This window comes from Amborella trichopoda, chromosome 8 (genome assembly GCF_054954075.1).
Source record: "Amborella trichopoda isolate Santa Cruz 75 chromosome 8, AtrichopodaSantaCruz75HAP2 v2.0, whole genome shotgun sequence".
NCBI lineage: Eukaryota > Viridiplantae > Streptophyta > Magnoliopsida > Amborellales > Amborellaceae > Amborella > Amborella trichopoda.
Window position 1 is genome coordinate 37,291,684 of NC_142343.1, and position 15,717 is coordinate 37,307,400.

The window sequence follows — 15,717 nt, forward strand, 5'->3', positions numbered from 1 at the left end:
AATAATAAATTATAATTATAATTAAGAAATATCTTTAATTAATAAGAGAAATAAAATATAAATTAGAAATCATAAAAGCAATAGGTAGGGTCGTTCATATTTTTTATTATCTACCCAGCACTTTAGGTGGTTATGTTAGTATTGGCACCCATGTTGCTTAAATCTGAAGCAATAAACAGAAAATTCATTGGCCAAATTGTTAAACTTTTAAAATTAATTAAACATTTGTAATTATAAATATCCACTTTATAGATGTGATCCTCCATTATAATGGTAATGAAAATTTGAATCTAATAAAGTTCGTAGTTAGGATTTTGATGTCAAATTTGGGCATTACTATTATTTTCAAATTTCAATTACATGAAAATGGTCAAAATCAAATGGAAATTATAAATTTTACTGTATAGAAATAAAATTAGTCATTATTGCTATTATAGTTTTGAATTTCAAATTTTTACTCAATAGGTGAGATACAATAAACTTTATAATTTAGTATTAATAAAAATTCTAGCTTGACCTTGGTTAAAAAAAAAAATCGTAACTTTATAAAGTTAATGAAATTATATAATTGTAATCGTACTTTTTTAAACCATTTTAGTTATGCAAACTTCTTATATTTAAATAACATTATTAACATCATTCTTTATGAGTTAAAAAGATTTCCAGTTTCTGTTATGAAAGGTTGTGATATTTATCTATCTATCTCACATATGTTAAACCATAATGCACGGGTTGGTTAGATGGAATTAGTATGGATGCGATACTTAATGAACTAGAGGAGATTTGGGTAGCTACCTCCCATTTATGAAGGGGTCAGAAAGATGAATTTCCAATCTAAAAATCCAAAATCATAGACATTGAGTTTGTCACAAAATTGGATGGTATCTAAATCAATCTTTGGATGTTTTTTTTTCCAAGCACATATAGAGTGTTTATGATTCTTTTTTCTCGGGATTGATTGGTCCTAAAATTACTCTTACATACGGTTTTACGCGATGCTAACCTCATGATCATGAAATTTGTGATGACCATATGGGCTATGAAAAATGACTTGTGGGATCTGTGTAGTGTTAAAGATATTTAAAGAGATCCAAAAGATGGAAATCCGTACCATATGGTTATATCGCTCATAAGACTTAGTATAATTAATTTTAAACAATATTATAGATAAAACATTATATGAGCCAGGTGATCATAGTCACAAACGTGATCATGCAGTCAATGGGTTGGACAATGATGGCGGTAGTGGTTTTCAATATATATTCAATTGATTTGAGTGTTACATCCCTGCTCTGCCACCATCGCTGTATTATAACTTCATCATCATAATCTCATGATGACCATATGGATCATATTAGATGGTTCATGGAAATGGCTTAGAATTGATATGAGAGAGAGAGAGAGAATTGTATAATCAGGCTCAAAATTGGAGTATGAGAGAAGTGCATAATCGGGCTCAAAATTGGAAATACTCCATCTAGTTGTAAATTATAATAGAAAGTGTTCAAAAAACTTGTAAAGTGTTCAAGTTTATGTATGGAAAAATTTGCTCAGTTGCACATCTTTCGATAAATCTAAAAATTGCACGCTTTAAATTCAATCGTATTTAAATCTATCTTCTTCTTACCTTTAATAGCTAATTTATTTTACTTTCCTCAATGTACAGTGTTAAAGCATGATATTCAGTCTTCTCAAAAAAAATTCTATCATTAAATTGCTTGGTGTCTACTTATCATAAAGGGTTTGCCAAACCTTACAAGATAGCTTGTTTACCATATGCAATCTATTTTTAATTGAATTGATAGCTAGAATCATCTCCAAGAAAAAATTAATAAGATGTGCATTTTTCAGTTTATAAAATGTAAGTGATTATCGTATTATCACATTTTGTAGTGTCATTGACCACGTGCAATCCATGTGCCCACTCTAGTACTTTATAATATCATCATCCTCGTTAGAGTCTTTTTCCAACTAATTGGGGTCGTCTACACGAATCCTGGTTCATCATTCTGTTCTATTAAGGGCCATACCTGTAGTGAGGCTATAGGTCCCTGAATTTTTCTCACTACTTCCAACCATATCCTTTAGGGCCTACCCCTTTTTCTTTTTGAGCTTTCCACTTGAATTAACTCGAACCTTATCAAAAGTGCTGGATAAAAGATACATTATTCTTTTGAATTGACTCTCTCAAGATTCAAAAAAATAAAACTTCTTTTTGAAATAATATACCCAATGTATATCACAAAAGGGGGGGAAACTTGACATACCAGAGCTTTGAGGGTATGGAGAGGGAGTATGTAGTAAATAGAGAATGTAAGAGAGATAGAGAGCACTTGGTTGAAAGAGAGATCATAAGAGCGATAGACAGCACCTGGTTGAAAGAGAGTGATTTTTCTAGGTGATGAGTTGAGTTTATATGAGGAATGAATGGATACCTTGAAAAAGTGCATCCGTGGAATGTGGTGGTCCCCATTGGAAGCCACCGGTCCTATTGGCTCATGTGGTGGTCCCCATTGGATGCCACTGGTCCTATTGGCTCGATGGGACAGCAACCCTTCCTTTAATTATGGTTTAAAGTATGAACTCATAAACCACAACCATTCTAAACAATCAAATATTTTCACATAGCATTCAAAAATAAGTGGGGATTCATATTCAACCATTTGCACTTGATGCACATGTAAGAGAGCATATGATGCGACTCTTTTTGGAAATTGTTACTACATTACTCTCTGAAACTTTTTAAGTACCAAAAATCCTTTCCTTTTTTAGAATACCCACTGGTCCGAATGAACATGATCTTTCAATAGAAGGGATTGTATATTGTGAGACCATTTATCTTTCTTACAGGGAGGTCACAATTACTCCTAGCCATTAGATGTCAAATTGGATGGCTGGGGGTTGTCACGAAATTCGAGAAATCTTTTTTTAAACTTTATAAGTCTAGTCAATGACATGTTCACAACCACCACCCGATTTGAAATTTTAAGGACAAAAGTTATCGTGACCTCCTTATGCTAAAAGTAAATGGACTCTTTATATACTTGTCCTTAATAGAATATTAAATAAATTCAAATTTTTTACCAAATACCAAATTGTATAAAATAAAAAACCTTTGTACTAATAAATATTTAATCAAATGATTTTGAAATACCAATCATTATAAAATTAATTTAAATAACTTAAAATCCAATTATTTTGAAATAAGTTCATTTTTCATTTGTGGGGTCTTGAATTCTTTGAATTTTTGAGTGGCCATTCTTTTAATGAAGGTGGCGCATACCCATCACCATTTATATTTTCTCTTGCGCGTAGAAATTTTTAGGGTGCAAATGCGGGTGTTTAATATAATATAAATCTTTTTGTACTTTATTACTGAAGAAAATGTTCATTTTTCCTATGGGTACATGATATTCTATTTGGCTTGACATATTAGTTTTTTATTTATATCTTTCAGTGTACATGATACTCTATTTGGATGCTCATGCTTCAAGTGAAAGTTAACAGGTCCCTCGAGCATCTGCTAGTGCTGTGGCATTTGGCATAGGTCTGTTTTCCGAAAGGGGAAGTCTTGGGCCAGGACGCCATCGTGCCTTTGTAGTTACAAGTGAGAGTCGGGCTAGTGACATTCATCTGAGATTCTATGATACTTGTACAACATACAAGGTGAGGATATCAAATCATTCAGTTGGGTGATGAAATTTTTGGATCTAAAACTGATGAGTTTGTAATTTCATTCAGTTTCAAAGTTTAGATGCAGCATTAATTGATTTGGTCATTTTGTTTTCAAAGTTGTAAATATGGTCTTATTAATTGAGTGCCAACTACCTCTTGACTTTTAAAAGTTTTTGAACATGGGCAGGCCATTGCTGCATGAAATGGGTATTAGTGCATCTCTACGTTCATGCAGGATTTAAATTATTTCAGTGCAAGAAACCTAGTCGTTTTTATGGTTCAGAAATGTTTGCTCCTTCATCTGTTGAATGGAAGGATGACATACACAGCCATCTTGTTTGAGGTTTTCCTATTCATTTTCAAAATAAAAATAAATAGTCTGATCAATGGAGTAACGTTTGGAACTTATGACCTTGAGACTAATTTCCTTGAGCTTGCGTGGAAATCTTTATAAAGGATTCCAGTTTAGTTTATTCGTCTTATGGTGGCGTTTTCCTTATATGTTGTCACGTATTTTTATTTTTATTTTTTATTTTGTATTTTTAATTTCTTGGCATTGGAATAGCAATACAGAGAAAGTCAGGAGCCTTCTGTGCAGAAGCTTAAAGAACCTACTTTGTTGGAGGTTTCCTCTGCCTTAAAGAAACGCTACCACCTAAACTTCACCGTACAGGATATTTGTTCCCTTTGGTTTCTCTGTAAGCAGGTAAGTTGCGAATGTAGCACCATTTTAATGTTCCTTTGAACTTGCTGGGGAAGGCATGGTTTAATTCTGCCCTATCAACTTTCGTATGTAGCACCATCTTAATGTTCCATTAAGATCTTGATGTCTCAGAACTTGCTGGGGAACGCATGGTTTATTTTATTTTTTCTTCTGAGAATGAATTAAAGAAATTGGGGAAGTCCCAGAAAACCTGCTTTTGCATTCCTTTGAAATAAATTAATCCTCCTGCACAAAAATGGTTGAAATTCTTTTGTCTTATGTAGCAAGTGTTTCTAACCACAAAATAATAAAGTGAAAATTGCAGGAAGCTTCTCTGCTTGACAAAACTGATCAAGCTTGTGCCCTTTTCAGCCCCACTGAGGTGAGATGAATTTTACACCTGTAAGGTAGATGTTTGGTATTTGTTGTTTTTATTGCATTATTGTTGTTGGATTAGTAATCCTGAACATGCCCTGACTGGGTTGTTGAACGCTTGACATATTTAGGTTGCATTACTTGAGTGGACAGATGATCTGGAGATATTCATATTGAAGGGTTATGGTAAATCACTGAACTATCGCATGGGAGTACCATTGCTCCGGGATGTTTTCTATTCCATGGAACAAGCCATTGTGGCTAGGGAAGGTATGGAGAATTTGAAAAAGAGGCCCTCCTCAATTTATGATATGTTCTAATTTTTTTAACTTTTTTATTACTGAGGATTTTGCATCATTTCCACTTAGGTCCAACAAAGTTTATCTTATTCTTGGAAACCGAAAGCTTATTTAATACTAAGATTTCGGTTGGCGTCGGTCAGTTCAGGAGTGCAGTAATTTAATGCACCACATGCGCAAATAGATTGATGATAGCAGGGTGTGCTTTCTATTGTATGTTTGAAAGTTGCGGACACATTAAATACTTACTGGAATAGACACATTGTGAACTTATGGCCATAGCAATAGTATGCACAAGCATCTAAGGCATTTAGAGGAATCTGCTTATATAGAAATAATTGCTCTTGGTAGCAAGCTACTGAAATGCATACTGGATGGCTAGAACCAAACCTTCTTTGATGATCTTGATATTCAAAATATTGGGCAAGGAGAACTCACTGTAAACAAGAGATTCTTAGTGTTCTTTTACTTACAGTCGCCTACATCTTGTGAGTACCTATTCAAAGCAGGAAAGTATCTTTAGGTACTAAAACAAGATCAGTGCACAAATGCAAGCACATAGAAACTTGGCAAGTGGACTAATAAATACATATTTCCTTTATACAAAAGTCTGGACCTGGAGCCTGCCCCAAATGTGACATCTGAGTTTTGGACTCATGCCTGTTGATGAAGGGACTCCAAGCTCCTTGTGGGAGGAGGATTCTGCATCACAACATTCTCCAATGTGTTATGTAACACAGTGTTTGGTTATAGTTATGACATGAAATCAGGTTGAGTTGGATAACTCAACATCCCCTGTAACTCTCTTCCCTTTAGATTCTTTGATATCTTCTTGCCCCTAACTTCCCTTTAAACTCTTTGTTGGTTCAGTTGTTGAACTAAGTTTCCTCTTTCAACGTCTTTCCTGGAAACGCGCTTGGACATTCAATTTGGGACTTGTGCTGTTATGCCCCAGTCCCAATCTTTTCACCATTTTCCTTTACTTATTTCGGTATCAAATTCTACAAGCAGATTGTGGATTCTTTGAGTCATCTTCTTGCTCACATCATTTCTGATGATCTTCAAAGTTTCTCTTGAGTGAGGGTCTTCTCTTGAAATCGTGATGATGATGGGTGCTTGGGACATATCATAGTTACCCAAATCTCTCACCGAAGGTACGATTCCGACTCAAAACCCCGATTCGATGATTTCGATTAGGACTCTTTACAGAAATCTAGAATCTCAATTCCTCATTCTTAGGAATCTTGATTCCAGCACTAATAGAATCTCGTTTCCAATATTTACTGATTCTCGATTCGGCAATTGGTGAATCTCAATTCTCCTCTTGTTGAAAATAGTTTCCACATTTATCGGAATTCTATCACTCCCCTCCCTTTTTTTTTTTCCTTTTTATGAGATGCGATGTTTAGAAGTTTTCAAGACATCAAACTACTAGAGCTAGACACTCTAGTCTCAAGTTACAAGATGTAGTCATCATTTTTGGCATGAAATCACCAATAGAAACCAAAGTGGTGGTCCATATTCTCTACTTAATTATTAATTATGCATTGTATTGATCCAATGGAGAGATTGCAACTCCAAGATATAATAAATAATGTAATACAAATAATGTAAACATATATGTATGGCATGTTGGTCAATGAATGGCATTGAGTCATGTATTGTTTCCCTCTCAGTTCCCTCTCGATTCATGTTTGAAATCTCGATTCTATTAATGAATGGATCTCGATTCCATAGCAGTCGATTCTAACTAGGTTGGAAATTCGATTCCAAAGAGCTAGGAATCTCAATTCCATCTATGTAGGGATCGAGATTCTATTTTAATTGAGTCTCAATTTTTAAAAATAAGAATCTCATCCCCTACAATTCCTCTTGTATGGATGTCGATTCCAAAAGCAGGAATCTTCCAACCGGCGATTCTGGGCTTCTGATTTTAAAATGATTCGGTTTCCGAATCGCTTCGGATAACTATGGGACAAATTGTTGTAGGCAAATATTTACTAGAATGAAGATTTTGGATTGCAATGGATGGTGCTGATCAAATTGCTGATAAAAAAACATCTCCCATGATGGAGTTGCTCATATTTTGTGCCAGGTGGTTGCGATAGAGAATTTATTGTGTTCTCATTAATATGCAGTTAAAAACCCTAAGACAAGTGCGGTCCTATAACCTGGAGACTAGCTTGCTTGTGCACACGTAACAAGCAAACTGAAAGCAACAAAAAAATGGCCAGATTACTATTGGGCATAGGGTGGTTGTATTAGATCTCTGTTTATGTATTTCCTATCACTTCAGCAGTGGATACATTGGCTGTTCCTTACTAGGATGTATTATACTGTTGACTCTGCATTGTCTGTTCAATGACCACATCTTGAAAAGAAACCAAATATTGAGTGAAAAATAGCACTTGGATTAATTGTGGCAATAATAATCCTTGGATTTTTTTTTTTTTTGCTTTTGTAAAACAGCTCTCCTTTTTGAGTCATCTCCCTGATAATGTAGTATTTCCTTTTACAGAGAATTGTCCTTTGGGCACTTATGAAAAAGCAAGACTAAGATTTGCTCATGCGGAGACTGTGATACCATTCACATGTCTGCTTGGACTATTTCTAGAAGGCTTAGGTGAGTTAAGTGAGAAATATTTTATAATCCAGCAAACCATGGGGAAACCCTTATTCATTGGTTCATTCCCAAGATGGAGATGAAGAGAGGGTGGTACCACTAGAAAAGGGCATGAGATCCAATGTTCAGGACCCCTCTTTCTTCCTCACTTCCCCATCATTTCAATGGACAATGATGACTTAGTGGACTCTGATTTTCCAAAGTCTATTGGATTATGGTTTGATTTTCCTAAATAATTTTGTCATCTGGAATGCCCCACCTTTTTCTATTGCCTGTCAAAAATAGGATTTTGTAACATTGATATTACTCTAGTTCTTCTCATGATATTATTACATGTTGGGTTTTTCCTAGAGTTTGAGAAAATACAGAAAGAGGAGCCATTGGAGCTACCTCCAAAACCTCCCAAAGAAAGAAAATGGAGGGGAAGCATAGTTGCGCCATTTGCCGGAAACAACATGCTTGTGCTGTATGAGTGTAAAGGCAACAGTTCTCAAAGCACAAGAGAATTTGTCGACAGCAGTGGCAAGTATTTTGTGCAAGTTTTGCACAATGAGAAACCAACTTTGATGCCGGTACTTATTCAAATAATAATTAATAAGAAATCTGCTATGTTCTCTTTTTTTTCTTGTAAATTATGTGATCGTTATGTGTTTCTGATCTGCCCTTTTAGGTTCTAGCATGGTGTAATTGAGTTGCATTTGAACATGAAGATTGGTTTTTAATGAGTTAGTACTGTGATTAAGAAATAGCCGGTTCGACTTGGTACTGGCTTAGTCAAACCGGAATGGAGGGTACAGGTCCAAGTCTTGCATGGAATTGGGCAAGTCCCATGGTACCCTTTTTTCAAGGTAAAAGTTTTTTGAAATATTTTTGTTTTAGCTCGATTTTAGAAGTGTTTTGATTGATTATTCATCTAAGGCTAGAATTAGCCATGTTTCGATCGATTTTCAATTTGTTCCTATTAATCCCGATCACAGTAATATTTGTTGAGTTTTGACTTTGGCAGAGATTTATTTTACGGAAAATCATCATTTTTTTCATCTGTGGCCTCTCTATTGAACCTCCATAGCAAGTTGTTTCATCAATTGCAAAATAAAAGAAATTAAGAACCCAAATTTTGTGCTTGTTTGAATCCAAAATCGATAGTCTTTGATTTCTCTTCTCATTTTTAAACCATGGTCCTGAAAAATTGTCTCAAATTGTTTCTAACACATCGATGTACAAAGAGGTCTTAACAAACGTTTTTGAATAAAAACCAAAAATATTGAAAATTGATTTTTTGTTATTTTTTTCTTCCATCTATCCTTCCAAAGGTTTTTTGATTTGAATGTTTTGATTTTAACTTTGATTTATACATCATATATCAGATCATTTTTTTTATTTCGAATACTTGGTCTTATGTATTTTTCTATATTTTTACGTTTGTTTTCTTAGAAAATGTTCCTTGGTATAATTTGTTCTTGTCTTATGTAGGTTTAGATGAGTTTTAATAATCTTTGTATTCCTTTTTGTGTGATTTAGGGAATACCTAAAAAAATTCAAGGAAATCAATTTTTTTGCAATACTTTTTAATTTAATTTAATTTAATTTTCTTGTAGGTTCTCTTATGTGTGGTTTAGACAATTGTTAGTAATATATGCCTTGATTTTATTTCATGAAGAATTCAAAAAAATTAGAAATTTTATGTGTGTGTGTTGTTTCTGGTTGTGGAGGTGGGGGTGGGTATGTTCTTGGTTGTTGCATGGGATTTTAGATATATTTATTTATTTTTTTTTTGTCGATTAGGGCTTCCCTGAAAATGTTAGAGGAAATCTGAATTTTGTATAAATATTGTGATTCATTTTTTTTTCTAATCTCTCTTATTAGGGTGTAGTTATTTTTCTAATAATATTTTTAGTTGTCTTTTGTTTAGTTTTTTCTTGGATAACTTTGAGACAATCTGAAATTTTCAATTAATATTATGTTATTTTGTGGTTAGTTGGGGTTAAGATTTTATTTTTATTGTATTTTTGTTGGGTTTTAGATTTTATTTTTTTCTTTTTATTCTTATTTTTTTGAGATTTACTGCATTTTAGGCTGTGTGGTACTCAAATGGGAACGATATTCACACCTTTTTGGAGAATTTGGTCAAAATGCGTAACAAATTCGTCAATTTTTTGTTATAAATCAACTTATTTTGATTTAAAATTTTAAATTTTTTTCAAAATTTTTGTTAGCTAGATGTGGCCGGAAGGGTTGACCAATCCTAGTCAACTGGTTCACCGGGTCGACCAGGAACCAGTGGGTGACTGGTTCGGCCACTTGATCTGGTTTTTTAAACAGTAATTTAGTATGTGAATTTAGTTGTATGGTGATGAGGTGCTAATGAGAACTGATGTGGTGATTTATGGCCAGGGCTGTGGGAATAACTACTTGTGTCCTTTTGACATTTTCAAGGTACGTCTGTTCATTTTCAGAATGAATATTCGTACAAACTGGTCATTCCTTTTTTCACAAATACATGTTCATGTTGTTTCAGGAGAAAGTTGTTGATCCCCATCTTAAGCATAGCTTCAATTTGATCTGCAATGCAAGGGTGGAGACAACAGAAATCTGTTCCATTGCATGTAAATTCATAAGGTTTTTCAGTAGGCTCGTCTTTCTCAAGGGGGATGAAAAATCAAAGTCCGGTGAGCGAGCAGAGCTGTAACATGTTCTCAAAAAACGTGAGCCCCATCAAAGTTTGGCAGTTTTGACTTAAATGGTTTCCTTTATTCTCTCACATGAGCCTGTTTGCAATGGACCTTGGTTTCATCTCCCTCCTAGAGAAACAGAAGGGCCTAATAGACTGATCTGTGTGCTTGTATCACTCTGGGAATTGAATGGCATTTCCCAATATCACTGTAAAAGTTTAGTCATATAATTCGAGTTTGGTGCATGAACAATTATGTGTGTCCATTGATTTGGTTTCTTAAAATAAAATTTTGGCTCTCTACAAATTAGAATTTCTATGTTATTTCGATTAACCAGGTTTTGATATAATCAAAGTTTGACATAATAAGTTTTTATTCAAAATTTGAGTTTATTAATATATGGAGCTATTCAAAAAAATAAATAAATAAATTTAAAAATATAACAAAACATGATTGAAAAAAAAAAAAAAAAAAAAAAAAAAAAACATAGAAAAAGAAAAAAAAAAAGAAAAACAAACACACGGTGACTGTCTCACTTGAAAATACCTCAAACGATTATGAAGCCATTAAGGTAAAAGACCGCTACCGAAAATCTTCCAATCTACAAATTAGAGGCCATGTGCTCCGCTTGTCGAAATCTGGTGTCCAAATCCTGTATGACACGCGTCACTACTAAATGCCAACACGTATAAAGATTGGTGTAATTCGAGGACAAGCGGCATTATTTTTTTTTGTTAAGGCTTGGGATTTAAAATTACAATATTATCCCTATTCCTACTCGAATATGTTTGCTAACGAGGGTATATCTCGGGCCGACATTTTGAAACTCGCTAAAACAATGTATTTGCCGGCCGACATTTGAAACTCGCTAAAAAGAATATATCCGTGGGGCCGACATTTTCGAGAATCGAGTGCCAACACGTGGGGGGGGTCGGTGATCTCGTGCTATTAATTCACACATAAATGTAGGATTAGGGACTGAAATTTCGTGTTACATTGGGGTGGGGAATTCATAAATTTTGTCACCCCCTCTCTGTTTAGGGCATGCAGATTTCGGACCGAAATTTCGTTTTAGTGACGCCACATTGATTGCGGCGTCACTGGGGGCACTTTAGTAATTTTTCGTTTTGGTGCATATAAACTTGTGTGCTGCTTGTGGTTCAACAATGAGGAGTAGAGATCCATGGATGTGCAGGAGAGAGAATGTGAAGAAGAGAGGAGAGAAATGGATTTGGAGGAGAGAGAAAGTGAAGAGGAAACAAGAGAGAGGGAGAGGGAGAGGGAGAGAGAGAGAGAAATGGCACAAGAAAGCAAAGAAATGAAACGAGCAGTGAGAGAAATAGAAGAAAATGAGGAGGCGGCGGTGGCAGCGACCGGGACCGAAGCAATTGAGTCGAGTGGAGGTGGTGGTGGTGGTGGTGGGCTCATCAATCAGATAATGTCTCACTTGCCCGTCTCTCTTTCCAGTAAGAAAACCTCTCTTTCACTCACACTCTCTCTCCCATTGTGTTAATGTTACTGTATATTTTACTAGGCAATGCGGAAGAAGCGGCGCCGGACACAGATGAGGCATTGCTTCTCATCTCCATTGTACATGACTAGGCTCATCTCCTTTCTTTCCTCCCTCCTTATTTTTCTTCTAGCAGATTTACAGAACAAGATTCATGCAGTCGATCTTAACTGCTCATGATGATTTTTCCTCATTTTTTACACTTCTTTTGGTTGGGTCCCGTATTTTTCTTGGTGTTATTTTAATGGGCCTGCATTGATGCTGTTTATTGGATTTCACATTTATGTATATATTCATTTTGGGAGGATATGGATGTAACTGACAAAAGAATTTCTCTGTATTTTTGACACGGTAGCGATTATGCAAATCTAAGGTGTCGTGCTCTCGATGGATTTCCAGTGGATAACCATTCATATATATCAGCTCTCGCATTTACCAGACATTTATAGGTACTAATATTAAGCAATAAGAAGATTGAGGGTTTGTATTTATTTATTTATTTTGTTTGTTTGGGGTAAATCAGAGGGGGGAGTAGCCCCCCCTACCCGTTTTTCACGATCTATATATTTGGAAGTGAGTTCATGTCGGTTTGTTTGTGCCTGAGATATCGTAAAAAATGATACCTTCCAATAACGAATTCACACCGTGTTTGGTGAAATTTGATATGTAAACATTTATAAACTCATAATCAACTTTTTTTAGGTATCATTGTTGGAAGGTAGTGGATTTCTTCATTAAAATAATGATGGAGAGATGTGATCGAATTTAAGATAGTGGATTTCTAGGGTGGTGTGTTTTTTATATTTGTTTTATTTCATGTGCTTGATTTATAGTTCTATTCATATATTTTGTATTTAGTCCATTACGTACATAATTTTGAGTGAGATTTGGGTATTCGAATTTTTCAATGATTCCGCAAGCTAAGATTACCGAGAACCCCGCAATAAACATAGAGAGATGCTCTCTTTGGTATTTTATCTCACTTATTTGTCTTGGGTTAATGGATGAAAATACCCCGATTCCAAGTCCAAAATCAGCTTTTTCTACTGAAAATTTTGAACTTGATGTGGACTTAAACCAGCAAAGGTATTTTGATGAGCCAGATGATAAAATTATTACTACTTGTTCCGGTTCCAAATCTAGTACATGTGATTCTTCATCAAAATAAAGTTGAATAAGAGGTATTTTTTATAATTTGGTGCCACTTGTTTCATGGGATAAACCATCAAAATACCTAAACGTCACCGTGGTTCCACAAATTTTGAGGATGACAATTGAATGGAATTTTCCAAGGATTTGGGTAGATTTGGATTTTTGGTTGCATTTTGGATGCAAATTAAGAAACGTATCATATTGATGCTGAATTGCCATCTAAATAAAACATTAATAGGATTTCAATTTTTCGGCTTATCGGGCTTATCGACAAATCCACACCTTCTCTCTCAGACGCTGCACCCATAACCCTCTCTCTCTCTCTCTCTCTCTCATATGGACAGTTATCTTTTCAACTAATTTTTTTTTCTTCTTTTGTCCCATTCTCTGTGAGTTTCACGTTTCGCAAAGCCGTCTCATTATCTCTTAAGTCTCACGTCTCACTATCTCTTGAGTCTCACGTCTCACAAGGCCATTAATATCATATGGGTCATTAATATCATGCTTTGTAGAACCTTTTGGCTCTATGGTTTTTTTGGGTGTAGTTGGCATGCGGACGCCTCCTTAGGTGTGGTACGGTGTTTTTCAAAATTTTATCATCGTAGATATAGTACGGTATTTTTCAAATTATATCGTGGTATATACTTTTGATCGAAAATGTTAGGATTTTTTTTCATCCATGTGTGTTGGATTTTAAATGATCATCGTTAAATTTAGGATAAATGATCAACGTTAAATTTGGCACGAATCTTGAAAAAATTTATTGGATACAAAATTTGATTTTTTTAAAAATCCGTGTCAAATTTAATGGTGATCTTTTAGGGTCTTACACACATAAATGAGTGAGAGAAAGTTTTATAGGATTATTTTTCAAAATGTTATTAAGATTATTTCAAAATCTATTTTTATATCTACTTATAAAATTTTAAATTTCAAAAATGGTTAAAATAGATTTATAAACTTATGAAAATCTTGAAAATGGACGGTGTAGATGATATGTTGTAAAATACATTATTTATGATATTAATTTTTTTTTATTTTTTATAGTCATACATCTCGATGTCGAGATGATCAATCAAAGGATTTTTCAACATTAAAACTACCTTTTTCGATGGATTTTTGAGGGGCATTTGTAGTTCTGCATTAGAAGGTATATAAACTTTTTCTTTTTTTTTATGTATATTTTTGTTGTCTGACGTCTCACAAGGGCCATTAATATCATACTTTGTTGAACGCTGCTCTTCCCGTCTTTCTATGTTTTGTTTTGTTTTTTGTTTTTTGTTTTTTTTCTTCAGACCCATCGGTAACATACCCTAAGTTCTAAGTTAATTCATCTTTTCCTTGATTTTCTTCTTACCCCCATGGCATCATCGGACATGGTTCAACCCATTATTGTCAAGCTGAATGGGTCAAACTATAATAATTGGTTGTATTTGATGTTTAGTTTTCTTAAAGAAAGGTGCTCTAAAAATATGTGATGGGCATGCTTTTCCCTACAAGTTCTATCTTCTCTCTTATCCAACCGTTCATTTTAAATTGAGGGCTGAGATTGCTCCAATCATAATGCCACGTATTTATATTATTTTATTTTTAATTTTTTTTTATAAACTATTTTGACACCAAATTTTGGACGTTTATTCTCTTTCTATTAAACTCGCACTAACGAAAATTATAAAAAGAATATTTTTAATAAAATAAAATGATCTAAATACCTTTGAAAGTTTCAAAAGGTATTTTGGTCATTATATTTGATCGAAAAATTATTTTTAATATTTTGTATAGGTACGTCCCAATGAGAATATGGCATGTATTAATTTTCATATTCATACAATTTGTATAAAATAAAATAAAAATAAATATTTTGATATGTCGGATCTAAGATCAAACAGTGAGTGGCTCTCTTGATCAAAATTGGATGGCTGGATGGTAGGGGGAGGATAGAACTTCTATGTTGTTGGGGAAGCATTGAAACTTTTCGCATATGTAATTGGTGTAAAACAATGCCTTAAAGCATTAGAAAATTTACGAGAAGATGAACTTGAATATAAACTGGATGAGTGGGAAGTTAATAATCATAAGGTTCGATTGTCAATTTTGTCATTTCCTCTATAAGTATGCAATTGGGAAAATTTGAGACAGCTAAAGTTGAAATGGACAGACGAAACTGGCATCAAAGGGACAATCAATTTCGGATTTTCACTCTAAAATCACTATTTATTTGGGATCAATTGGCACTTATGGAACCTCAGTGGATAGCTGATGCTGAGATCTATTATAAATATCGTGATGAATCTCATTTTGTACAGTTTCTGATGGCATTACAAGATGAATTTGAATCAGTACGAGATTATATTTTTTACCAGACTCCTCTTCTGACTATTGATGCAATATTTGTTGAACTCAAGGTAGAAGAAATGCATAAAGGAACTGGTGATATCTCCATTGATGTGAGTGACTATGTTTTAGCTCCTCCTCTTCACAATGCTACCTCCAATTTGGAATGAAGTCTTCTATTGCAACTAGAAAACCCTTCAATGATATGTCTCAAGTCCAATGCAAGTATTGCAAAGGACTTGGGCATATAAATTACAACTTGCCTATTAAACTCAAGAAGAAGGTTCCTTCACATGGTTTTAGAGCAGCACATGCTTTTGCAACTCCTTGATGTACTCTTTCAACTCAGACCTCCACATCTGTCACATGTCTTA

General features: G+C 34.3%; 1 protein-coding gene and 1 long non-coding RNA gene across 18 annotated transcripts in view; both read left to right on the forward strand.

Annotated features, from left to right (window-relative positions):
- LOC18433376 (uncharacterized) overlaps positions 1-10,599 on the forward strand; it is a 28,087-nt gene extending 17,488 nt beyond the window's left edge. For 4 of the 16 annotated variants that reach the window (XR_016061149.1, XR_002280867.2, XR_016061151.1 and 1 more), the window contains 9 exons: positions 3,508-3,666; positions 4,241-4,381; positions 4,704-4,760; positions 4,885-5,023; positions 7,571-7,675; positions 8,027-8,247; positions 8,346-8,523; positions 10,070-10,111; positions 10,194-10,599. Coding sequence is in view for 7 of the 16 variants with exons in the window: in XM_020666864.2 (XP_020522523.1) it covers positions 3,508-3,666; positions 4,241-4,381; positions 4,704-4,760; positions 4,885-5,023; positions 7,571-7,675; positions 8,027-8,247; positions 10,070-10,111; positions 10,194-10,364 (1,035 nt within the window). In the remaining 9 variants the exon portion in view is untranslated. Of the gene's footprint in view, positions 1-3,507; positions 3,667-4,240; positions 4,382-4,691; positions 4,761-4,884; positions 5,024-7,570; positions 7,676-8,026; positions 8,248-8,345; positions 8,524-10,069; positions 10,112-10,193 lie in introns of all 16 variants that reach the window. The other 12 variants (XM_020666864.2, XM_011624703.3, XM_088874333.1 and 9 more) reach the window with 6 other exon arrangements.
- A 939-nt stretch (positions 10,600-11,538) lies between these two features.
- On the forward strand, positions 11,539-12,565 carry LOC110007197 (uncharacterized). Of its 2 annotated transcripts, none has more exons than XR_016061156.1 (2): positions 11,539-11,813; positions 11,882-12,565. It is a non-coding gene; the product is annotated as an uncharacterized LOC110007197 (long non-coding RNA). The 2 variants fall into 2 exon arrangements; XR_002280863.2 differs by having other exon boundaries at positions 12,213-12,565.
- Positions 12,566-15,717: the final 3,152 nt, after the last annotated feature.